Genomic DNA, 26,008 nt, shown 5'->3' on the forward strand with positions numbered 1-26,008 from the left:
TTGCCTTTGCTGTTTTTTAAAGGAATAAATTAATATTGCAAAATATGGTTATGAATTTTTAACTGCTGGTTTATAGGGTACAATTGTACTTGGCGTTTTTGTGAGGGTGGCCTAATGGGTGTTGGGTATAGGTGTTACTTTAAAAGTCTCCCCTGGGTCTTCCACCTCACCTCCATATTATTTCTTTCAGCAGTGTTTATTGAGTATGTTTTCTTGGTCAAAATCACTATAGTAAACACTTTGAAATATAAAGATTAGGAGGTAGCCTTGTCCTCAGGGAATACCAGTTTATTAAGGGAGCAAAGGCCATATGAAAGGGCCATATGAGAGGCACGCCAGTGTTTGATCACTGATTAGAGAAAGCAGAGGTCATTTCTGTCTGGGGTAATCTCAAACAAGACTCTTTGGAGGAACCAGCATCTGTTTAAGTCTTGAGGATGATAGGATTGTTAGGGACAAAGATGAGTATTACAAATAAAGGAGATGGCAGGATCCAAAGTTTGGTGGTGGTTGTGTGAAGGAGGCTGTGGGCAGAATATTTGGGAGGCAAGAGGAACTGGAGGTAGCTAGCAAGTTAGGAGCAGGTAGCAGTAGTGCAGGTGATAGTAATTGAAGCCTAATCTTAGGGGCTGGTAGTAGGGGCAGATTGAGGGGCCAGAAGATAGAATGGACAAAATTGTACTACTGGAATAAATATGGGGAGAGAAAGAAGTTGGGAGTAAAAATGTTGGTTGTGAACCTGGGATACTGAGAGGATGTCAGTGTGCAGTTTACTGCATTGATTTGGTTATATGTTAAAACAGACAGCATATGGGGAATCACCAGCAAACTGTAGAAAATCAGAAAATGCAGTTGTTTTGAGTGTACACACATGTTCTTCAGGCCCTAATTTAGCAAGGATGGATATCTTTGATATGAGCAGAGGAATTAAATTCCTCCAAACTTGGTGGGGAAAATGATTTTCCTCAATAGTACTCGATTTGAGTTGGTTTGCCTACTCATAGGAGTTGGCACACTCATACATGTTGCAGCCATATGTTTTTTACCTCTTGTATCATTAAAGCCAAGAGGGCTTTACATTAGAAAAAACAGAATTAATTTATCATATTTTCTCAGTTTTCCCTACAATACAAGCACTGCATTTTAAACTTTGCCCTGAGCCTAGGAAAGAGGCAGTAAGAAAGTGCGGGGTGATAGTGCCCTCTTCAGGCCCCATCAGTACTGGTTGCCTGTGGTCTGTGTGCATGGGCACTAAGAGTCTTTGATTTTTCCTTTTGCTTTAGAAGTACATCCAGGAAGCCAGGAATATGGGCAGCACCATCCGCCAGCCCAAACTGTCCAACCTTTCCCCGTCAGTGATTGCCCAAACCAACTGGAAGTTTGTGGAGGGTCTGCTGAAGGAATGCCGCAACAAGGTGAGCTGTGGACATTTCTGAATGTGTATTTTCCTTGGCAGCCAAGATGAGACCAAGGCTTAGCTCTGACCACTCTTTTCTTGATTTTGAAAACATTGTTAATATAATGGGATAGTACTAATGTTAAGATCCTTTTAACTTGGAATTAGGTGTATTTGTTTTAAAGAAAATATACCATTAATTGAGAGCAAGCACATTTTGCTTGATAAAAACTTAATATGTATTCTTTAAAACTGAGAGACAGGTGTAGTTTTTAATTTTAGACATCTTATGTTACTTAAAATCATTAATTTTAAGTTAGTAGTATCTTAAGTAAGTAATGTAGTTGTATTGTCTTCAACAGATTAGTCTTACACGTATGCAAATGTTTTTGCCTCTCTGATTTAATCTGATAGCACCGATCTCGTGTCTAGAAACAAGAATTCGCTGAGTGCCTACTGTGTGCCAGATCAAGGTGTATTATTCAGTTTAAGCTTGCTGTTGGCATGTTTTTTTTCCATTCTACAAGAAGAGTAATTTTTTAAAGCTTTATTAAGGTATAATTGATATACAAAAAATTGCACACATATAATGTATACATCTTGATGAGTTTGGACATATGCATACACTGGTGATACTGTTACCACCAATCAAGGTAGACATATCTGTCACTTCCAAAAATTTCCTTATATTCTTTTGTGTTTTTTGTTTGTTTTGGGGGTAAGAGCACAACATGAGATCTGTCCTCTTAACATATTTTAAATTGCACAATATTGTATTATTATAGGTGCTGTGTTGTACAGCAGATCTCCAGAGCTTATTCTTCTTACCTATGAATACCGAAACTTCATACCTCTTGAGCAACAATTCTATTTTTCCCTCCCCACAGCCCCTAGCAACCACCATTCTATTCTCTGCTTCTATGAATTTGTTTGACTATTTCAGATACCTTATATAAGTGGAATCATGTAGTATTTGTCCTGTTTGGCTTATTTCACTTAGCATAATGTCGTCCAGGTTCATCCACGTTGCTGCAAATGGCAGGATTTCCTTCTTTTTTAAGGCTTTTTAAAGGCTGAATAATACTCCATCATATGTATGTATATACCACATACTGTTTAGCCATTCATCTATTGGTAGATACTTGGGTAGTTTCTGTATCTAGGCTTTCATGAATAATGCTGCAATGAACATGGGGAAGCAGATATTTCTTTGAGATCCTAATTTCAGTTCTTTTGGATATATACTCAGAAGTGGGATTGCTGGATCAAAAGATAGTCATTCTTTTTTTTTTTTTAATAACAGATTTGTAGAGATCTGCTTTCTTTTATTTTTAAAATTATTATTTTTATTTTTGGTTGCCTTGGGTCTTCGTTGCTGCAACGGGCTTTCTCTGGTTGCAGTGAGTGGGGGCTACTCTTTGTTGCGGTGTACGGGCTTCTCATTGTGGTGGCTTCTCTTGTTGCAGAGCACGGGCTCTAGGTGCGCAGGCTTCAGTAGTTGTGGTGCGTGGGCTCAGTAGTTGTGGCTTGCGGGCTTTAGAGCGCAGGCTCAGTAGTTGTGGCGCACAGGCTTAGTTGCTCTGCGGCATGTGGGATCTTCTGGGACCAGGGATCAAACCCATGTCCCCTGCATTGGCAGAGGGATTCTTAACCACTGTGCCGCCAGGGAAGTCCCAAGATAGTCATTCTTAACTTTTAATATTTTAGTTCAGAACTTAAATTTCTAATAAAAATACAGCCTTTCAACCAAGTCAGTATACTGTGCTTTTTAGGACAGTTGAACTAACTTGGCCCCTACTACATCCTGTTTATTCATCAATGGAAAAAAAAGATTTTCCTGCATTTCAGTTTCTAAGTGATGCTCATTTATGGGATGAAATCAAATATACTTTCTCTTGAAGAAAAAATTATTACTGTTACAAGTTAGGTTGATATACCAGTACTGATATTTTGAATTCAGGCATCTTAAAAACTTCATCAGTTCATTCTAAGTCGTTGATATCCATGATTTTTCCCAATAATGTCTTTTCCCCCATCAAGAACATTGGTGATGCTGCCTTTTTTGAAAGAGGGCTTGTCTCTTGTCTCTGGGATTTGTTTTCCATGCCCCTTGCATTCATTTTCAAGTTTTGAGATGCATGCTCTGGCAGTGACAACTTTCTTATGTCTACTGCCTGGTCAACAATGATGGTGAAATATATCCTAATTTCAGATTTGTTGATACGTGGAAAAGTGTACATGTTAGAATTGAAGAATAGCCTAACGCTATCAACTGTTGGCTAGCATGTGGAGCAACAGGGAACTCTGATACTGTTGGAAATGTAAATTGTTATGATTGCTTTGCAAAACAGCATAGCATTTATTATCCAGTATTCTTCTCCTAGGTATATTCCCTAGAGAAACCTTTGCAGCATGACCCAGGAGATATGTACGAGACGTTTACAGCAGAATTCTTTGTAATAGTCCCAAACCGGAAACAACCCAAATGCCAATCAGTAGGAGAATAAATAATAAATTGCAGTATATTTATACAGTGGAATGCTATACAGCGTGGAAATAGACAACAGATATATTGATCAGTGTGTATGAATTTCACAAACATAAAGTTAAGTGAAAAAGAAAATAACAAAAGGGGCCTCCCTGGTGGCGCAGTGGTTAAGAATCTGCCTGCCAATGCAGGGGACACGGATTCGAGCCCCGGTCTGGGGAGATCCCACATGCCGTGGAGCAACTAAGCCCATGCGCCACAATTACTGAGCCTGCGCTCTAGAGCCCACGAGCCACAACTGCTGAGCCCGTGTGCCACAACTGCTGAAGCCCGAGAGCCTAGAGCCCGCGCTCCGCAACAAGAAAAGCCAGTGCAATGAGAAGCCTGCACACTGCAACGAAGAGTGGCCCCCGCTCGCCACAACTAGAGGAAGCCTGCACACAGCAACAAAGACCCAATGCAGCCAAAAATAAATAAATAAAATAAATAAATTTTAAAAAGAAAATAACAACAAAAAAACCATACTGGCAAAACTAAACTACATTGTTTAGGGATACAAATATAGGTGTTAATCATTTCCTTGCATTTCTGTAGTTTTACTGTGTAAGTCAGAACAGTGATCACTTCTAGAGTGGGAAAGGTGATTGGAGAAGGCACATGGGATTCTTCAAAGGTATAGATGGGCAATATTTTTTCTCTTAATCTCAATCATGGTTATGATAGTCTAATAGTATACACTCACATACACACATATATGTATCTGTATATGAGATATATTTCACAATAAAAAATTAAAAATAGTAACACTGGAAAGAAATATGCCAAAGTGTTAAGAGTTGTTGCTTCTGCAGGGTAGGGTATGGGGTGATATTTTTCCTTGCTCTTTAGATTCTTTTTTTTTTTAAATAAATTTATTTTATTGATTTTTATTTTTGGCTGTGTTGGGTCTTTGTTGCTGCGCGCGGACTTTCTCTAGTTGCGGCGAGTGGGAGCTGCTCATCGTCGCGGTGCGCAGGCTTCTCATTGTGGTGGCTTCTCTTGTTGCGGAGCACGGGCTCTAGGCACACGGGCTTCGGTAGTTGTGTCACGTGGGCTCAGTAGTTGTGGCTTGTGGGCTCTTGAGCGCAGGCTCAGTAGTTGTGGCGCACAGGCTTATTTTCTCCGTGACATGTGGGATCTTCTCGGACTGGGGCTGGAATCCGTGTCCCCTGCACTGGCAGGCGGATTCTTAACCACTGCGCCACCAGGGAAGCCCCTAGATTTTTATATGTCACAAATTTATAACATGATTAAATTTTCCTTAAGAACTTGGATTCAATATTCAGGCAGCTTTAAGTTCGAAGACCAGATTTGCTGCTTCTTTGCTGTGTGAATTTGGGCAAGTTACTTAAGTTCTCTGACCTCAATTTCCTTATCAGTAAATTGTGAAAAATAATAATACTTCTCATAGAGTTATTAGGCTTAAATGAGATAATGTAATACTTAGTACAGTGCCTGGCACAAAGCTGCAATTATCATTATTCAGTGTGGTTTTTTGTTTTTGTTTTACAATGAGCACGTGAAAAATTTTACATAAAAGTAAATTATTCCTCCTCAACTTTTCATCCCCTTGATGGATACTTTAGATATATTTCTAGGATTAAATGCTGAAAGGTTTGTTTAATAGGGTCAGTTAAGCAGTCAGAATCAGAGAATATCAGAGATGAGCATGACCAAAGGGTTTTATTCAACTCTTTTCATCTCATAAATGTAAAAACTGGATCTAGAGTGATGAAATCACTTGCCCAGGGTCAAATAGTGATTTCTGTGTTTTTATCTTCTTTGAAGAAGGCCCTCTACTATAACCTGACCTCAGTGGTGGAGAATAAATACACTCTTTATCTGTGGGTCTTACTCCCAGCCCAGCAGATATGCTGGGCAGTTGGCCACAACCCTCTCTAGTTGAATGTGATCTGGCTAACTGTGGGTGTCTAATCTTACCGACTGATTTCTTATAGACCAAGAGGATGCTGGTGGAGAAGATGGGCCGAGAGGCTGTGGAGCTAGGGCACGGGGAGGTGAACATCACGGGGGTGGAAGAGAACACCTTGATTGCCAGCCTTTGTGACCTCCTGGAAAGGATTTGGAGTCATGGGCTACAAGTGAAACAGGTAATGAATGTCTGGCCTCTCCCTGTTGAGCAGACTGTCTTCCTCTTTTTGCTTACTAGCTTTCCCACACTTTTCCAGCTGACTGGCTTTGAAGAATGGTGCATGGTGCTTTTGGAGTGAGACTTGAAATAGTTCAACAAATAAGTAAATAAATGTGACCCAAGCTATCTTCTTTAAAAATAAGCTTTATAAATCTGTGTATTTGTCAGACATTTTAAAAGCGGCATCTTTTTTCCTGCAAACAGAGCTGAAGGCCAAACTGATAGATCCTGTTTGGTAGCTGGTCCTAGTCTGGAGATAGAACACAAAAGAAAGAGAACTTGGAGCTCAGGAAGTACCAAATGTATTTTAAGGGTCCTTCACTATTTGTACATTCCCAGTGGGAAAAGGTCTGTCATTAACATTTCTTTTATAAGCAGATAGCTTAACCTTCTAAAGATCTGAGAGAATACCAAAAAAGTTGAGTAAGTTTGATTTTTACTGCTTAATACCAAGAGAATCTCCTTATTTCAAAATACTGTACTTTGAATAACTAGGCAAGATAGACAGCTTACACTTTCATGCATTTTTAAATTTGAAAAGAACTTGAAAAGTTTTCAAAAGCAGCTTTATTATGGAAAAATTAGGAAATATATGTAAGTATCCAGCAAATATTTATTTAGGGCCTGCAGTGTGCCAGGCACTGTTGTAGGTACTTGAGATACCTCAGTGAACAAAGCAGACCAAGATCTCTGCCCTCCTGGAGTTTTCATTCTCATGGGCATAGAGACAATCTACCTCATCTGTCCTTCAAAACATTTTTCTGTACACGTATGCCCATGTACAGCTGTATATTTAAAAATCCAACAGAACTGCAATGAGATACCTTTTCACATCTACTAGGATAGCTAAAATAAAGAAGACAGACAATAACAAGAGTTAGTAAGGATGCAGAGAAATTGGAACCTTCAGATATTGCTGATGGGAATGTAAAGTGGTGCAGCCTCTTTGGAGAACAATCTGGCAATTCCTTGAAATGTTAGAGTTATCATATGACCCAGCAAGTCCACTTCTAGCTATGTACTCAAGAGAAAGGGAAACATGTCTATGTAAATATGTGTATGAAAATGTTCATATTCCTAGCAGCATTATTCCTAATAACCAAAAGTTGGGACAACCCAAATGTCCATAAGCTGGTGAATGGATAAACTGAATGTGGTGTATTCATACAGTGGAATATTTTTCAGCAATAAAAGGAATGAAGTGTGGATACATGGTAGAATATAGATGAAATTTGAAAACGTACTAAGAGGAAGAAGTCAGTCACAGAAGACCACATAGTATATGATCTCATTTCTATAAAGTGTCCAGAACAGGCAAATCCATAGATAGAAAGTAGATTAGGGGTTGCCACAGGCTAGGGAGGGATAAGGAGTGACTGCTAATGGGTTTTTTGGGGTGGTAAAAATCACCTAAAATTAGGTAGTGGTGATGGTTGCACAACTCTGTGACTATACTGAAACAGAATTTTTTTTTTTTTGGTACAGAACTTTGTACACTTTATAAGTATGAATTTTATGGTAATGTGAAGTATGTCTCAATAAAGCTGTTTTTAAAAAAAATCCAAATGGGATCATACTGTACATAATGTTTTGGAACTTGTTTTTTCTTGCCTCAGAATATCTTTTCCATGTCCTTAACTAATTAGGTGATAGTATAGTAAGTGTTTAAGAGCTGAGACTATAAATCAGATAGTCCTGGGTTTAATTCCTGCTTTAAGTTTACGAAACTGAGCATTGTACCTAGCTTCTCTAAGCTTCTGTTTCCTCATGTGTATGATGGAATTTTAAAAGAACCACCTCTGTAGGATTCTTGTGAGGATTTGATAAGATAATTTGTGTAAAGCGCTAAGCTCACAGCCTGGTATCTGGTAGTTTCTCTGTAAATGTTTGTGGTTATTCCTCTAAAATCTCAGTTTTAATTGTTTCCATTGTATAGATGTGCAGTACTTGAATCAATCCTTTATTATTGGTTGAGTTATTTCTGATTTTTCAGTATTACAAACAGCACTGTGATTATAGATTTTTTAAAATATTAATAATAGTGTATCACATCCCTAAAATGTTGAGAGTCTTGTAGTATAGTAGCAACACTGTGAGCTAAAACCTAACTTTCAGGATTGTTATGATAATTAGATGTAGTAAAAAAAAATACCTGGCATGCGGTGGGTATGCAGCATATGACAGCTCTTATTATGCTGGGTTCTACATGAAGGATTTCTGTTTCTTTCCTTTTCTCTGTATAAATGAGTAGAATATACATAATCATTTTATCATTTTCTTTGAAGTTTAGCAAGCCTGGCAATATAGTTGAGCTCTTTCGGTTTTCTGGTAAAACATATGCCTCTCAAAACTTCTTGATATTCTCCATAAAAGTCTTCAGGGAGTTAGTGAGGCATTAAAAAAATGATAATACCATATCATCATAGGTGTTTTAAACCTTGAGGCTTTGCAGCTATATCCTTAAAGAATTCCCATAGCTTGAGGAATTTCTTTTGGAGCCCATTTGATCCCCCTCTCAGTTTGGATAGACAGAGGCTACTTACTGGTGAGAAACCAGTAGAGAAATAGTGGGGGCTTTTCAATTGAGGTTACATTTTGTTCTTAGTCCTGCTTTTGGAGCCCTAAAAGTGAACCACTGACAGTGTCACAGAAGGAAGTAAGGGTCTGTGCCTGCTGGTAGGGATTGTTCAGTTGGGGATTGAAATCCCTGACTGTCTTTGTGGGGTTCGTACAGCATGTTCTCCTTCGGCCTCCATTTTGTTAGCCTGTGTTTAGACTACTTTTCTCCTGCTGAGACATTCTTCAGTTATGTTGCAGTCCAGGGATTATAACCTGGCTCCCTGGTCTCTTCCATTGTGTACCCGATTGCGATCAAATTCACTCTCAGGGGGTGATCTTATCACCCCCCTCTGAATCAATCCTTTATTATTGGTTGTTTGAGTTATTTGATTTTTCTGATTTTTTGGCCACGTCACTGAGCAACTACCCATTTTCTGATTTTTGGGGCACGTTACTGAGCAACTACCCATAGTATCTGCTTAGAAAGTAGAGAGAACCCAAACCGCAGTTTTTGCTGCTGGCCTCCTAGGTTTTGTTATTAGCTGCCTGCAGGGCTGCCTGCCGCAAGTCCTCATAAAAACCTCTGTTATCCTCACCATTCTCTTTGGCTTTCGGTGACATTTTCCGAGGACATGGACTTTCTCCTTTAGTATATTTTCTGACAATTAAAGGTGAGGTTTGTTTTTTTCATACTGTTTTTGTAACTGCTGCCATTTGAGGACTGGTAAATGAAAAGGGGTTGTTTCTCATCTTTGATGCATGTGACATTCTTGGAGAATCTGGTGCTATATATTGTGTGGCCACGTTCCCAAATGGGTAGTGGGACTGTATTGAATCTTGCAATCCCAATCAGCCCCTTTGCAAAAGAGGAAAAGAATAATCCATGTCTCTTGAACTAGAAAACCCCCAGTGCCCTGTCACTAGGTTTCAGCCCAGCTGCTGCTCTGTCACTCTTGCCCTGGATCTCCGTCCTCACCAGTGCAATCACTGAGCACCCGGGCGTCCTTCTGGCACAGTGGCCTGGTGTTGCTCTTGCCTTTGGCTCTTTGGTATCATTGCATGTGAGGACTCTGTGGTGACCAGCTGTACTTTACTTCCAGACAGTTCTGTTAAGGGAGGCTGCTTTCCTCATCTGCCCAGATTTTGGGGATACAGTGATGAAAAAGGCTGTCTCTGCCTTTTTAGGGGCCTATGCTATGGTTTCAGTAAATGGATGGATGAATGGGTTTCTAGAAGTTGTATTACTAAATCAAAGAGCATGAATATTTTAAGGTCTCGTATTGTCTTCTACATACATTGTATTAATATACCAGTTAGTAACAGTTTAGGAGTAGTCTCATTGATGTTGTTGAACAGCTGTTTTCTCAATTCAGTGAATTTAAAAAAATGGTCTTGTCTAGTCTTAACTTGTGTGATTTTTAAAAAACTGTCATTGGGGTTGTTGGGTTTTAAGTTGGTTAAATCTTGTAGGAAAGCCAAACTTACAGCAAGTTTATGTCAACAGCTTGCTGATCTATAGATGAGGGGTTTTTTTCCATTCAAATGCTTGATTTTTTCCCCCCAAAACAGATCAAGTTGGAGGTTAAGAATAAAACAGATCCTCAATATTCTCAGGGGGAAAATCTTGAGACCTTAAATCCTCACATTCATTCCAGAGAATAAAATTTTCTTCAGAAAATATAACTTCAGAAGTTAAATGCTCTCTTCCAGAAGCAGCCGTATAGCATCATTATTAACAGCAATGGTTCTAATATTAGATATACTTAAGCTTGCCCAACACTCTACTTCCTAGCTGTGTGATCTTTTACAAGTTACTTAGTCTTTCTGATCCTCAATTTGCTCTTTTCTAAAGAAAATGGGGATAGAGGTACCTACCTTTTAGGAGTGTTGAAAGCATTAAACAGAGTATTGTATTTTAAACATATAACATAGTGCTTAGTTCATAGAAAAATTCAAGACATGGTAGCTTCTGTGCTTATTATTACTCTTACTTTTATGAAATACAGAAACTAAGTGACTTATAAAATGATCATAATAAATCCTACTATTAAAACAAACTTATACTACATTTATATTATATCAACTATATAGGAACATTTACCATGAATCTGAAATAAAGTTTTTAATCCCATAACAAGGGTCACTGTGTACTGAAGGATGACTAGAAAGAGACAAAGCAGTTGCTGGGTGACCAGCTAGCCTTATTCACTATGTAGGAAAATTGCTTCCTTATGTCAGGCTTGAGAATGCTGTTCAGATTTGTGCCTTGGTAAAATGACAAATCACTTCGTGTCTCCAGCAGTTTAAACTGCAGCTTTTATATTTTCAAATGCCAAGGTTCTGCTGTGTCGACTATAGTATATCTCAGATTTGCAGTTAAGTACCGGCCTCCTTTCCTGCAGGCTTCTTCAAAGTACCTTCCACAGTAAATCCCCATCCTTGTGATGACTTACCCTCCCTAGGCTGCACTAAGGGCAGGAATGCCTTTAAATATTTTAGGAAATTCGGGAGCTGTCACAGAATGTTGTAGGCTTGGTATCCATTCCTCTGTGCAAAAGCCATCATGCACTACCCAAGCTGACCTTCAACCAACAGACCATTTAGAGATTGATAGGTTATTTGCTTTTTTCTTTCTTATCCACTGGTCCATTCCCAGGCTCTTTTTTGGCCACGTCCTTCCTATTCCTAGTGGGGGATCATTTCTTTTTCTGTTCCCTTCCATTCTTCTTTATATTTCTCCTGGATTTTAGTAAGGGGATATATATTTGTATACATTACATCTGAGTGTACATTGAGATAACAAATAGGACAGATACTTTTTAGCAAAAGCGCATATCTATATGTTCAAATTATCTCTGACTTTGCTCACTAGATGCCTTGCCCTTAGAAATCTAAACTGATAGATATTTCTCCCTTGCATTGGTTCCAGGGGAAATCAGCCTTGTGGTCCCACCTGTTACATTATCAGGAAAACCGGCAGAGAAAACTCACATCAGGAAACCTCAGTACCTCAGGTAAGATGGTCTCTGCACCATTGGCCAAACTCCCTCCACTCACTTTCCCATCCCCCACTGAAGTGACCATCTGTAGCAGACTGTTCCAGGTCAATGAAGTCTTTACTCTGTAATGTTTAAGCCACAGGGCTCTCTGAACCACAGAGCATGCCAAAACCATGGGGTTTGCTTTTATTATGTGTTTCTATACACTTGATCAGTGAGATAGAAGATTTATATCAGCAAGAGGCCAGTCTTAGAATAAATTTGGGTTTTAAATGAATTTGGATTGATACTGATGTCCTGTGTTTAGAGTGTTTTCAGAGTCTTTTGTTTTATTTCTCTGAGATGAACATTGAGATGATCTATCCTATCAGTTAAGAGAGCCTGTTTGTCAGTGTCCTGCCTTGGAACTGCTCAAAGTCAAGGCCTGGTGTGCATGATCCCTTCCATTTGCTTTCTGTTTATATTTAATAAAAATATCAGAGTTGGCAGGGACCCCAGAAATCATCTAGTCCAGCCCCCTTTTTTTACAAGAGGAGGAAACTGGGATCCAGAGAGGAACTTAATTTACTCAAGATCACACAGTGAATTGATAGAAGAGGCCAGATTAGGAGCCAGCCCTCCTGTCTCCTGGTCTACTGTTCTTTATAACATCCTGCAGTGTCTCTTCCAGGACAGCCTCCCTCCTTCCTTTTCTTCTTGGCAGCATCTCCCCTTCATACCATCCTTCATTCTCCTCTCTCTGCCAGGGAGTTTGTTTAACTTTCTTAGATGTTTTTGTCCTAATGGTAAAGATAAGTTTAAGTGGGGGGCAAAAAGGTAGGCATTAACTCAGTGTTGTCTTTGGCCTTGAATTAGTTGATCTCAGCTAGCACTGAACATGGGGAAAACAGTGGGCAAAAAACTAGGTACAAAAGCTCCCAAAGTAGCCTCATAAGGAGTTTTTTGTCCACTTTCTGAGCATGAGAGCAGAGTCTTCTCAGGAAAGCTGTAGAATTTATTGCCAAGGGATAAACTGTAGCCAAAAATTATCAACAGCTGAATGATGAAGATACTAATTTTAAATGTTGGGCCAAACATGAGGATATAAAGGTATTGTATCTAGAGGTCCTAAGCATTCTGGATCATGTTCTTTTCATATTCCCTTGGCTCTTTTGTAGTCCATTTTGAGGCAAGAGCAGGACATGCGTAGTAGCTCCTAGTGGAAGCACTGCTTCCATGGATTATGATGAGAACACACTGGATTAGGAGCCAGAGGACCTGTGTTCCTTCCAGTCCTAACTTTGCCACTTGGTGACTGGGGCAACGCAGCTAACCTCTCTGAACTTCAGTTTCCTCCTCTGTGATACCGTCCATGGCTATCTTATAAAGTTGTTAGAGAATTAAGTGAGATAATATGCATAAAAGTATAAAAATTGATACCTAGTAGGTACTTAATATTCATGAAATGATTGATCAAAGTGTTACCAAAGTAACCCCAGCTTTTTTCTGTAGATATTTGTGATTTGAGATAAGAAGGGTAGTCAGCTATTTGGGTATACAGATCTCTTTGGACTTAACCAACTTTTTGTTCTAGGAATATTTCTTGATTCAGAACGGAGGAAGTCTGATGCCAGCTCAGTCATGCCTCCCCTGAGAATCTCCCTCATTCAGGATATGAGGTCAGTCTGGGCTCATTTGTAATAAGCCACTAAAATCCTGTTTTCAGTTGCTGCTTAGGTGTCCACTTTATTTATTTATTTATTTTTGGCTACATTGGGTCTTCGTTGCTGTGCGCAGGCTTTCTCTAGTTGTGGCGAGCGGGGGCTACTCTTCGTTTCGGTGCATGAGCTTCTCATTGTGGTAGTTTCTCTTGTTGCAGAGCACGGGCTCTAGGTGCATGGGCTTCCATAGTTGTGGCATGCAGGCTGAGTAGTTGTGGCACACGGGCTTAGTTGCTCCACAGCATGTGGGACCTTCCCGGACCAGGGCTTGAACCTGTGTCCCCTGCATTGGCAGGCGGATTCTTAACCACTGCACCACCAGGGAAGTCTGAGGTGTCCACTTTAAATAGCAGGGTCTCAGTGACCTGGGCTTCTACAGTGTCTCATTTAACCAGGAATCCCTCTTCATTGGTCCTGTGCTTCATGATGCATTTGTAGAGCTGTACAAGCAATTGTGTTTCCTGACATTTTTGGAGAATTACACCAGAGTATTTCAAGGTCTGAGACCTCTGGGGTTAGCCTTGCTTTTTAAGAGCTGTACTGGCTTCCTCCCCAGCCCCCCAAATTATGCTGAGTCTATCTGGCAAAGTTACATGGAAGCTCAGGATTTAGAGAACAAGAGAGATGGACTCTCTCAGGATGCAGTAGGGCTTCCTGGCCAGGCTTCCTTTGGTGTTACAGGGGAGGTATTGATAGTGAGTTCATCTCCCACCCTACCCTCCACTCCCCTTTTCCCATTCCCCCTTCAGGCACATCCAGAACATTGGGGAAATCAAGACTGATGTGGGAAAAGCCAGAGCATGGGTGCGACTGTCCATGGAAAAAAAGTTACTTTCCAGACACCTGAAGCAGCTTCTCTCAGACCATGAGCTCACCAAGTAAGGCCACTCCACTTGGAGTATAACCAGCTCCTGGGAATGGCGGGAGGGATTGGAAACCCCCGTGGGAAGGGAAGGGTATTCAGTATATCATTACTGCTGAATTCAGCTAAACTCAAATTGCATATGAAGGTTTTGCAGCATTTCTTCTTTTTTTCTTTATTCTTTTCTTTGTAGAACACTGTTGTACACTTACACTGCAATATTTTTTATATTTTCCTGTAGATGAATTAACTCTTTTGGCGCTGCTCAACACAGCATACTTATTTTAGTAGGAACATTCAGACATAATCAGTTGACTTCATGCTCTCTAACTTAGTTCTTTTTTTTTTTTTTTTTTCCTAACTTAGTTCTAAAGGCCTGGATTCTTCGGGCCTCTAGCCACAACCACTCCAGGAAGCAGTGGTCCTCTCTTTTGGCTGTTGGTTTCTCTTCTGGGACTTACTATGGTTTATCCAGGCTCTTTCAGCCATTGGTCAACCAATGAGCTCTTGCTGTGCTCTACCTTGGATCAGTTCCCATAAAGAAGATGGGAGGACTTTTCTTGTTTTGGTGATATATTCTTCCTGAAGTTTTTGGTGATGTAACATTTCTTCTTCTTCTTTATCTGTAGAAGAATAATTCTGTTATATCTGTTCTCCCTACCTTCTTGATCTATATCCCCGCCCCCCCAAATAGCTTTCTTACAGAGGTAGTGAGAAGGATGGAATCCTCATTGGATACCTCAGAGTTTTGGGGGTCCTGCTCTCCTTGTGTCACTCAAGTGACCTGTATACCTGTTGGGCATAGGGCATTTTCTTGGTCTCTTTCCTGTCTTGAGGGGGAAAGGATTGGAGAATTAAAAAGAAATTTCTAAGATATACCCTATCTCTTTTGTTCTCTCCTGAGTGTAGGCCAGCCCAGAGTAACCAGGTCCTTGCTCTTCCTCACTCCTAGGAGCCACTAAATCTACAGTTCCCTTCTCTTGATTTTATATCCTTTGCATTCGTTCCATACCCTAGTTACTAGAGCAGGAGTGGGGAGGAAGGCTGTCTCCCTTCTCTGCCTCTCAGTTACCACCTCTCTGTCTTTTCCTATATATAATATGTTTGGTTCTTTCTTCATTGGCAAGCCTATTGGGTATTTTTCTTTTTGGCATTTCCTTGGGCATCTTTTCATGGTATCCTTTATTATGTGACTTCCCTGTGGACAATAAAGCAGAGAAGTGGACCTTGGGGAAATTTTGTGTAAGTGAATTGATTAAACCTGGAGAATCTGTTTTTATTTAAAGTGAAAATGTAATTTTTTAGACTTTATTGTGTGTTTAAACCACAGCAAGAGACCAGTTTCAAAATCTTGATAGATTAGAGAGCTCACTTTGAGAGGTTACAAAATAGCAACTCTTAAAGTGCTTACATTTGATTCCCTTTAGTGGTGAAAAGGTTTAGGAATAATATTTGAAGATTGGAAGGACAACTAAAAGAGAACAAGTGAACATTTAAGCCTGGAGTTTGGAAGGGAATTGTTTGCATACCAGATTCTAGAGGACAGTTGTGTGTCCTGGGAAAATCTGTGGCTGTGTGGGCACTAGGGGCTGACAGGGCAGAAGTGATTCCTGTCGGCCGGTGTGGGCATCGTCTGTCAGAAAATGCTGCAAGTTGGCAGGAGGACATGGCAGAGAGGTAGCCAAGAGGGAGTCAAGCCCAGGAACTTTATGAAGGTCTAGGGCAGTGGATAGGTCTAGGGCCTGTGAACTTAAGGGCCTAGGCAGGAGCAAACAGGGCACAGACTTTGGTGAGGAGACTAATTTTGGTTTCTTTAAACTGTATCCCTGTTAGAGGACAAAAGCTTAGAATTTACTCCAGTGAGTATAAAATGAGAGCTTTGCTGCCACAGATTGCGTTTTGGGTGGGATATAGGGAGAGAGAAAGGTGTACTTCATCAAAACCTACCTACTACTCCATCCTACCCTCTCTCACCTTTCTCCTAAGTTTGCTTAAAGCTCTAGCCACATCAAACCCCTCACACTTCTCAGGATGTGTTCAGCCCTTTCAGGGCCTAGTCAGAAGTCTTCTTTGCCAGAGTTTGCCTAGACTCCCCAGAGACTTAGTCCATTCCTCCTCCAGGCACCCATAGCATTTGTTACAGTATTTGTTCATTCCTTTTTTTTTTTTTTTTTTTTTTACCCCTGGTGGTCTGTGTTATCATTATCCATTTGTTTTCCACTTATTAAAATTTGCTTTCATTGGAGGCACGAACCATGTACCTCTCCCAATACTCCTTCTCCCTACCTCGGTTCACACTTTGGAGTTCGTGTGACTCCTTGCTTAGCTTTACCTCCCACATACACATTTCAGGTCCTTAGCCGCTGTTCCATCTGTCTGCTTATTTACTGCCACTCCCTAGGTTTCATCCTCATGCCCCTTTCACCCTTCAGCTGTACTAAATTCAAATTTCTTGAAGTTGGTTATGGCTTTCCCTTTACTTCTAAGAAACATATTACTTGTAGGGCAGATTACAAACTCTTTAGCCTGAATATTTAGGGCCTGCCTTAATTTTACCCTAGCCAGACTTTTCAGTCTCATTGCTAACTGATCACTTCTCTGAGCCCTCAACTCTAGCCAAACTGGCTTTTATACCCTGTCCTTCTCCTTCTTCTACAACCCCTGTCTAAATTTGTGCTGTCCTTCAGGCCCTCCTGTTCTAGGACCATCGAAACTTCTGGGTCTTTAAATTCCCAGAGAGTGCCTTTCATTTGGCAGCTCATTATGTCTTATACTGTGGCCTTTATCAGATTTATTCATCTAGACTGTATGTGAGGATAGGTGCTTCCCTCTCCAGCACCTGCACAGAGTAGGTTTTGGTTGGTGAATTTTCCTACCTTATAAACTGTCTAGGTAGAACCTCACAGGTCTACTGAATCCCATACCTCTCTGGCATGGTGACTGCAGTCTGGGCAGGCAGGACAGGGACCTTCCTTTGTTCTCTGTGTGTTTCTTGTGCTGGGGGCCTGTGCATTTGGCTCTCTGTGTCCCTGCTACTTGGGGAAGGTACCATTGCTGTGCAGGCCCAGAGGCCTGCAGTGTCAGGCAGAGGGGTTGGCCTTTGATGAGTGAGCAGTGGATGAGGGGTGGGGATGGGAGGAAATTTGAAAAGAAGGGAAGGACATCGTCTGCACAGCTCTTCCTTGCCTATGACCTGGATCATTCCATTCCTTGCCTCTGAAGCTGTCCTCAGCTTACATTCATGTTCAGAGCAGTGTTCTGACTTGTGGATCTCAGGTCTGCTGAGGGTCAGAGACTAGCTCTGGTAAGGAATGGTGACCACAGACCTCCTGCTGTTGCTACTCCTACACCATACACTGGGGTGATGCCCTATAGAAGCCCTCAGGTTAGGAAAGAAGATCCCATGACGTCTGACACTTTACATTATAGTAACGTCAACTCTTGGACACAGGTGGAGTTTGGTTTTTGTTGTTCCTGCTGTAGCTAAAGCCACTTTCCCTCTAGCCCTCAGTTGGAGTAGCTGGCTTTGTTCCTTTTTTCGGTGGCCCTAAAGAGCTTGAGGCTTGACTCACATTCTTCCCTTAGCTGTGTCCTTCCACAACTGACTAATTCTAGCCTCTTATCCCTCCTTTTGTCTGGGAGACTGATGTATTGCCTCTTCTCTGACAGAAAGTTGTACAAGCGCTATGCCTTCCTGCGCTGTGATGATGAGAAGGAGCAGTTCCTCTATCACCTCCTCTCTTTCAATGCCGTCGATTACTTCTGCTTCACCAATGTCTTCACAACTATCCGTGAGTAGCCCTGGGCTCCCCACTAGCCTTCCCAATGCCAGTCTTCATGAGCCTGTCTGAGGCTAACTTACTGTCCCCTTTTTAAAGAAAGATTATCACTTGTACTTTCTTCTGTGGGGAGAGAGGTGTACTTGCCCTCCTTGGAGGTTGTATTTTCTCTCAAGCTTCTTACTCTTGTTCTGAACTAGGGAGCTGAGCGCTTTTGGCCATTGTGTTGTTACTGTGGCCCTGGGCGCTGGGGGCCTAAGGTGGAGTGGGGTGTGGGAGGTGAAGTTCACTGCCCTCCCTGCACACCTGTAAAGAAACCTCCCTCTTGTTTTGGGCTGAGAGAGTCATTCAGCATTACTGAAAGTTTCAGAGTAGCCCCCAGGGAACAACAGCTCTTCCTGAAGTAGCAGAAAGAACTCCAGATGGCAGTGGGAGGTTTGGGTCCAGGCCCTGTTCTGCCCTAACTCATTATGGATCTGTGAGCGGTGTCTACTCCTGCCGTGGGGCTCGGTCTCCCTATTTGCAGAGCGAGGAAGAGGGTTTAAAATGGTCTAAGGAAGGCCCTTGGAGCCTCAACTTTCTTTGGTGCTAGGATGCTTTGTTTGGTGGGGGGTGGTCTGAATTTGCCCCATAACTAGTTGTTTGGCCAGTGACTCAGCAGCTTCAGCAGTGTGGACTCTTGTTCTATATGACACCCATCCTCCTTCTCAGAGAAAAGGGTTGTAGGCTTCAGTGGAAGCAGCACTGGACTGGAATATAGGAGACCTGGGGGAAACTATTTCCCTCTCAGTTCCTCAGAAAAGGCATTGTGATACCTGCCTGGCCTCTCTGGAGATTGTTATTAGAGTCCTTGAGATGATAGATAGAAAAGTGCTCTGAAAAGCAATTCAGTGCAGTGTTGAGTTAGTGATATTGTTTAAGGAACAGGTTTACTTAGCTCTGAGCTTGCAGATGGGCTTGGATTTGGATGTTTGGGTGATAACCCTGGGAGGAGTGAGATTGAGGGGAAGATTGGCTAATATTCTAAGCCAGCCAGAGACTGGGTCCTCAGGACCTGCTGCTCCAGGCTATGTACCAGGAACCCCAATCATGCCAGCACACCTGGGGCAGGTCAGGACCCTCTCAGGTATGGGAGGGATTCCCGATCCCCTCCAATGCCTTTGTGGCTTCCCCTAAACAGTGATTCCTTACCACATCCTGATTGTACCAAGCAAGAAGCTGGGGGGCTCCATGTTCACCGCCAACCCATGGATCTGCATCTCGGGAGAACTGGGTGAGACACAGATCCTGCAGATTCCCAGGAATGTGTTAGAGATGACCTTCGAGGTACGTGTTATCCGGTGACCACAGCCCCAGGCTCTATGGGGATCGGAGTTTCAACAGCTACTTTGGGAAGCTTTCTCCAGGGTTTTAGAGGCCTTGCTCTATACAGTGTTACGCTTCAGCACAGCTGACCTGTCCCAAGACGATCAGAGGCCAGAGCCAAGGGTTGACCTGAGGATGGGGGAACCTGCCCTGTCTAAGTGGTTTCTGGCTGGAAGGCACCCATCTGGACTTGCATACCTCCTTGTCCATGGTGTATTGAAAAACCCCCAAGAATTCTTTCAGCTGCTGAGCCCAAATGTTCACAGAGAGCTCAGACTGCTCTGCCATTTCCAGAGCCTTCTGCTCCCAGGCCCTAGTCTTCCTCCAGGTAGTGGTCTCTTTCTTTCTTGGCATCGTGCCTCATGAGGTAGTACTATACTGCCAGCTTTGGCAGTAGGTGGAGCCATGAGCTCTGCCCCTGCAGATACTGGGGGGCCACGTTGCAGGGAGCCAGTCAGATGTGTGCCTCTGAGGAGTGTGGCGCTTTTCTTCTGTTTTCTTGACCTACCCCATCTTCTTTGTTTGGCTGTTCTCTCACAGTACCAGAACTTGGGGAAGCTCACTACGGTGCAGATAGGCCATGATAACTCTGGGCTGTATGCCAAATGGCTTGTTGAGTATGTGATGGTCAGGAATGAGATCACCGGACATACCTACAAGTAAGTGTTCCCTCAGCTATGCCCTGAGACAGTGGGGCTAGGTGTACCACCAGGGGCTGTGTTTGATGCTTGGGTATGTGGGGTTCTCAGGGAGACCTTTTAGGTTGTGATAGGCGGAGGCAACTTCCTGTTTGGCTCTGCCTCATGCCCTGAAAAGAAATAGAAGGAGGGCTTTACAAGTGAAGGTGTATGACATCGCTGTGCACAGGTTCCAGGCCACCCGTCACTCGGGTGGCTTCCCTGATGCCGCACGGTGGGATGAGGAGCAGGGCCTTGAGTATCCCCAGCCCGGTTTCAGATCTTGTCCTCAGGGATTGGCTTTTTGATGGCCTTTGCTGATCAGGGACGCTGAAGGAGCTGGCAGTTCTGACAGGCTATTGCCTGACCCTCAGGTTCCCGTGTGGCCGGTGGTTGGGGAAGGGCATGGATGACGGAAGCCTGGAGCGGGTCCTAGTCGGGGATCTGCTCACATCCCAGCCTGAGGTGGACGAGAGGCCATGCCGGACCCCGCCCCTGCAGCAGTCTCCCAGCGTCATCCGGAGGCTTGTTACCATCTCACCCAACAGCAAGCCCAGTAAGTGGGAGATGGGGCTGGGCCCTCATGTTGCCCTGCCTGAGGAATGGGCAGATTTCTGGAAGTACTGATAAGGGAGCCCAGATTCCCCACAGCCTGTGCAGCTGCCTCAGGAACCACCTCTGCCGACAAAGACAAAGCAGCCCCAGGCATTTGTCGCCCTCCTCTCATGAATCAGTTGGGGGGGAATTGGCACTCTCGTTAGAGGACTGGAAGGAGAGGGGAGAGCTCCTGGATCCTGGCCTGGGTCCTCTGTGCTATTTGTATGTGCCCCTGTAGAGGAGAGGGGTTTACTTTCTGCCCTTCCCCTTCCTGGTTCCTGGGCTTCACTGTCAAGGCTTGGCACTCTTTTGGTTGCCAAAAGTTCCGGAGCAGAGTGGAGAAGAAACTTGACCAGCATCTTCTGGAGACAGAACTCTAAGATCCCAGCTTTTGCTTTTTGTCCCAAGATTTTAGGAAGAGCTAGCTCAGCAAAGTTGGGTGGGCAAGAGCCACTCTTCCCAGGGTCCAAGCTGCCCTACCTCTCCCGTGGGTCTTCCTATGTCCTCAGTCTTTTGCTCGGTCAACTAAGTACTGTTAACCTGAGACTGGATATCTGCTTGATTTTTATCAGAGCTGAACACTGGGCAGATCCAGGAGTCCATCGGTGAGGCAGTCAATGGCATCGTGAAGCACTTCCATAAGCCTGAGAAAGAGGTGAGCCTCCCTGCCCTCCAACCCAGGGCCTTATATTGAGTAAGAGAGAATAATCTTGTTCCAGGCCCATGTGCTGTGGACAGCCCAGCACATGGAGTGTGTGCCTCAGTTAGTTTGAGATTCAGCAGATTCCTTTCTCTGGGGGCCTGTGCCTAGGGTTGCCCTGTTTTCCTTACTCACTGACAACCCAGCAGAGTCCCTGGGTCTCCAATGGACAGTATATTTCTGTCCTCTTCTGAAATTGTCTGGGTCTCCCTGAACATTGGCCACATGGGCTTTGTCCCCTGCTGGGGGCCCAGAACCATCATCTGTTCATTCAATAGCTACTTACTGAGAGCTGCTCTAAGTCAGGCCCTGCCAGGTGCTGGGGAGACTAGACAAGGTCCCTGCATGTCTCTTGCTGCCCTCCCAGGTGTGGGCAGTGGGCTGGGGATGCAGTGGTGGGAGGGCATCTTGGCTGAGGCAAGCCTGGCATTCTCTTCTGTTTCCTTATATAGCGAGGTAGTCTGACGCTGTTGCTTTGTGGAGAATGTGGCCTTGTCTCGGCCCTGGAACAGGCTTTCCAGCATGGATTTAAATCACCGCGGCTCTTCAAAAATGTCTTCATTTGGGATTTCTTGGGTGAGTTGGGCTAGGGTGTGAGGGTGGGAAAAGCATGCAGAGACATGGGGGAATCATCAGCATAATGTGGGTGCTGACCACTGGGGTCTGAGGTACAGAAGCCAAATCAGGTGACTCTCAGGTTAGATGTGTTTGTTTGCCCTGGCTTTTCTCGGAGGTAATAACAGAAGCCCTCCCACCCTTCGCCCCTCATCTCCTGAGAATTGGACAGGAAAGGTTCTTTCCAGGCATCTGTCATATATAATACAGGCTTAGTCATGACTCCTCACACTTCCTGCTCATAGGTCCAAAAGACCAGTTGCATTGGAGTCCAAGCCCTGTGTTACACCCCCTTGGAGAATTTGATGCAAGAAGCTTCTCCCTCAAGAGTTTTGTTGAGAAAGGACCATCTTTATATCAAGGGCCACATAAAGAAATTTAAAATAGATAGGGAACATAAGGATCATTTTTTATTTTTATTTTTTTTAAAGTACCGATTGTTTTAATTTATTCAAAGTGAAAATAAATATCCATATGGAAGATTTTATAAAGTAAATGGTTTCAAAATAAAACATAAAGACAAAATGGCCAGTTAAACCATACTATCAAAGTGAATGAAACACAAATTTTCAAATTTTTCAAACTAAATATACATAGTCTCTCTCGTTTTCAGTTGAAGATGCCATATTGAACGTTGGTCAGTCATGTGTGATTTTTAGGATGCCTTTAGAATTGAAGTCTGAGACCACAACTAACAAAAAGCAAGCACTTGGCTGCTTCACAGCAGGATGCAGATTCCTCTTTCTCAGCAGAATTCCAGACATTCATAAGGATTATTTTGAAATGTGACCAGTGGCCTCAGAGCACTCATGTTATTCCTACTAAGTTACTTGCGTTGACACGGAGGTAGGCCTGTGGCAAGAGGCCTACAGGACAGTCAGGGACAGGTCGGTTTTGAGAGCCTTTGTCACTGGCAGGCTTGTCTCCTCTTCACAGAAAAAGCACAAACCTATTACGAGACTTTGGAGCAGAATGAACTTGTTCCTGAGGAAAACTGGCATACGAGGGCCCGTAACTTCTGCCGTTTTGTCACTGCGATCAACAATAATCCCCGGAACATTGGCAAGGATGGCAAGTTTCAGATGCTGGTGTGCTTGGGAGCCAGGTACTGCAGCCTCATGGCCCAGTGTGCCCACAGCCAGCCCTGAAGGTGGTGCTGGAGGCCCAGTGTGGTGCGGGGGTGGAGTGGCTAATGGCCAGGTGCCCTTGGGCAGGTGAGGCGTTGGTAGAGGCCCTTACTTTTCTTCATGCACCACGCGTGTGTGTGTGTGTGTGTGCGTGTGAGAGAGAGGAGTAGGGTGGGGATGAAAGCATGTATGTAACTGGGGAGGAGGGGCCACATTTTGATGCGAAGGAATAAAACCGTCCCCCTGACAAAATTTGAAGTAGAGTGTATATATCTAGTAATTTCTTTAACAAACATTTGAATGTGCCAGGCCTCATGGAAGGTGTGGGAATAGAGCTGAATAAAATACGGTCTCTACCATTTAGAAGTTCACCTGTCCTGATTATTTAGTACAAGGCAGAAGTTTGGGAGAGTTCAAAAAAGTACGCTTTCATAATGTTTGCTGAAAATGTAGAGAAGAAGGATCAGAGGAGGCTCAGGGAGTAGGTGGTATTTGAGGTGAGCCTTAACGGGAGGGTAGACGTGAGGAGGGAGCTTGAAGCAGACAGAACTAACAGAGAGGCCCTAAAGGAAGCAAAGCATGTGGGATCAGGAAATAACAGGTGGAATGTGGGAAGGAAACACTTTAAGGGATAGGGGCCATGGGGAGCTGGGACAGAGTTGATTTTTAATCAGGGGACTGAAATGATAGTGATTTGATATCATGGATGGTATTCATGGGCAAGATTGTTAGGGGTTATTCCAGTGGGTCAGGTGAGAGCACGAAGCCCAGATAAACAAGGCAGTTTTTATTTAGGCTGTGGAAGGGAGGGAGTTGGCATAGTGGTTAAAAACAGATTCAGGAACCAGATTCACCAGGTTCACATTGCAGATCAGCCGCTTACTAGCTGTGTGCTCTTGGACAAGCTGCTTAACCTCCATCAACCTCACTTTCTTCATCTGTAAAGTGGGGATAATAATAGCACCGATAGCACCTACCTCACATCATGGGGTTGTCATGAAGGTTAAATCTCTTATAATGGTGACTGGCACATGCTGAGTGCTATGTGGATGTCAGCTTGCAGTGTTATTCCTGGTGGTGGTCGCTGTGGGGAGGAGCGACGATCTAGGAGAGATTGGCTGTTGAGATGGAGGAAGTGCTGCTGACAGGACATGGTGTCTTGTTGGTGGGGTTGTCTGGGGGGCTAGAGGGGGAGGCAGAGCAGGCCTTCTGGCAGATGACAGGGCCTGTTTGGGTCAGGTTGGGTTGGCATCCCTAGGGCTCGGTAGCCCACAGTGGGAGCCTTTTAAAGCTGTGTAAGACATCTTCGCCAAGTGCACTTAGGGGAGGGAAAGGGGGCTGCGGGGAGATATCTGCTTCTCCAGCTTCAGACTTTGTTCAGGGTGTGATGGAGCAGGTTTCCCCCTTGGGCTTTCGCTAACCGTCTCCCTTCCCTTTCCCTTCTGACGCATCTGGACTGATCCTTCCCTGCCAGAGATCACCTCCTGCACCACTGGATCGCCCTGCTGGCTGACTGCCCCATCACCGCACACATGTATGAGGATGTGGCGCTGATCAAAGACCACACACTTGTCAATTCCTTGATCCGCGTGCTGCAGACACTGCAGGAGTTCAACATCACGCTGGAGACATCCCTGGTCAAGGGCATCGACATCTGACTTCCCAGCACCAGCTAGCAGCAGGACCCAGAGACTCGCCTGTAGCTCTCCCCCCTTCTTCCCAAAGGGGCCTACGCGAGTTGTGCAGGAGATGAGAGGAGATGTACACTCACTGTAAAAAGAAAAGTAGAGGATTTTTGGAATAAATAATCTATTTTAGAGTTTATTTGCTGATTTGCTTTTTACACACTTTCATGTGAAAGAGTGATAGGGAGAGGGAGACGAGGTTGGTGCCGCTTATTTTGAAGCTGGTGCCCTCCCTCGCCGTGGCCACACGCTGGAGCCTGCGGCCTCCCTGGACTGAGCCTGCGGCACGTGCGGGGCAGTTCTGCTTCCTCGTCCCCGCCGCGTTAATGAGGCCATTCCACATTGTTTTTAAACTGATGTTTTCTATATTAACATTATTATGGATATTTGGCTTTCACGGGCCACATACAGGTGTGCTGAGCAGGAAGCCCCAAACTCCACTCAAAGGGATTTTTAGTAGTGCCTCTGCAAGCACTGATGAGTCAGCTCCATGTCTTTTCTTTTTTTTTGTCAGTATTATTTGGGAAGGAGACATGCCAGGATGTATCATCGTGCAGAAAATCAGTTTCCTCTTGGCACGCAGTTGCACAGAAGTAAACATAAGCACGTTTTAACAGGTTTTCCTTTTCTTTCTTTTATGTATTATTTATTTAACCCTCCATTGTGTGTTTTAAGTCTTTTTCTTTTTTCTAAGGAAAGAAAAAGCTGTCACAGTCTAACTGGCTATGTTATCATTGTTAAATTTATGTTATTTTGCGACTTAGAAACCAGCTGCAGTATGGCCCAGTTAATAAAACACCTGAAACAGAACTGTGTGGGTCCCTGACTTTCATGGGGTATTGCGAGGAGTGGGTAGTAGAGGGTGCAGTTGGGTCTGTCTGAGAGAACCAGGCTGTAGCGTCGCCTCCCAGGCCAGGACTGCCCAGAGGGCCTTGTGTGTCCTGGGTCCTACCCACTGCGGCACCAGGAGGTTTCCTGGCTGTTTGAGAGGGATGCATCCCAGGGTTAATTTCCCACTACCCAGAGGAGGAGGCTGAGGCAGAGAGGGGAAAAGACCTGGCCAAGGTTGCAAAAGTTGTCACTTGACCGAGACGGGATGGGCCATTTCTTGAAGGGTAAGAAAGACCAGGTGTGGGAACACGGCACAGGAGACCCTGTCTGCGCTCGGGAAGGAAAGCTTTTTCTTGAGAGAAGATTTGCTTTTTCCCAGGATGGCAGGTGATAGAGCTTTATAAGGGTCCCGGGAATCAGCTTCCTTTGGTTTTATT

At 43.7% G+C, this 26,008-nt stretch overlaps 1 protein-coding gene across 2 annotated transcripts in view; it reads left to right on the top strand.

Moving 5' to 3' along the window:
* Positions 1-25,550, top strand: part of DENND5A (DENN domain containing 5A) — a 108,061-nt gene extending 82,511 nt beyond the window's left edge. Inside the window, exons 11-23 of one of the 2 annotated variants that reach the window (XM_022563186.3) lie at positions 1,284-1,415; positions 5,882-6,034; positions 11,564-11,648; positions 13,207-13,291; positions 14,083-14,211; positions 17,865-17,986; positions 19,155-19,300; positions 19,880-19,998; positions 20,391-20,572; positions 21,186-21,268; positions 21,766-21,889; positions 22,865-23,033; positions 24,530-25,550. In XM_022563186.3, the coding sequence (XP_022418894.1) occupies positions 1,284-1,415; positions 5,882-6,034; positions 11,564-11,648; positions 13,207-13,291; positions 14,083-14,211; positions 17,865-17,986; positions 19,155-19,300; positions 19,880-19,998; positions 20,391-20,572; positions 21,186-21,268; positions 21,766-21,889; positions 22,865-23,033; positions 24,530-24,713 (1,713 nt within the window). In that variant the 3' untranslated portion in view covers positions 24,714-25,550. The remainder of the gene's footprint in view (positions 1-1,283; positions 1,416-5,881; positions 6,035-11,563; positions 11,649-13,206; positions 13,292-14,082; positions 14,212-17,864; positions 17,987-19,154; positions 19,301-19,879; positions 19,999-20,390; positions 20,573-21,185; positions 21,269-21,765; positions 21,890-22,864; positions 23,034-24,529) is intronic. The other variant, XM_089915184.1, reaches the window with a different exon arrangement.
* The last annotated feature ends 458 nt before the right edge of the window (positions 25,551-26,008 follow it).

Source organism: Delphinapterus leucas, chromosome 7, assembly GCF_059928025.1.
Source record: "Delphinapterus leucas isolate spDelLeu-1000000601 "Yukka" chromosome 7, BTC_Dleu_Yukka2, whole genome shotgun sequence".
Classification (NCBI taxonomy): Eukaryota; Metazoa; Chordata; class Mammalia; order Artiodactyla; family Monodontidae; genus Delphinapterus; species Delphinapterus leucas.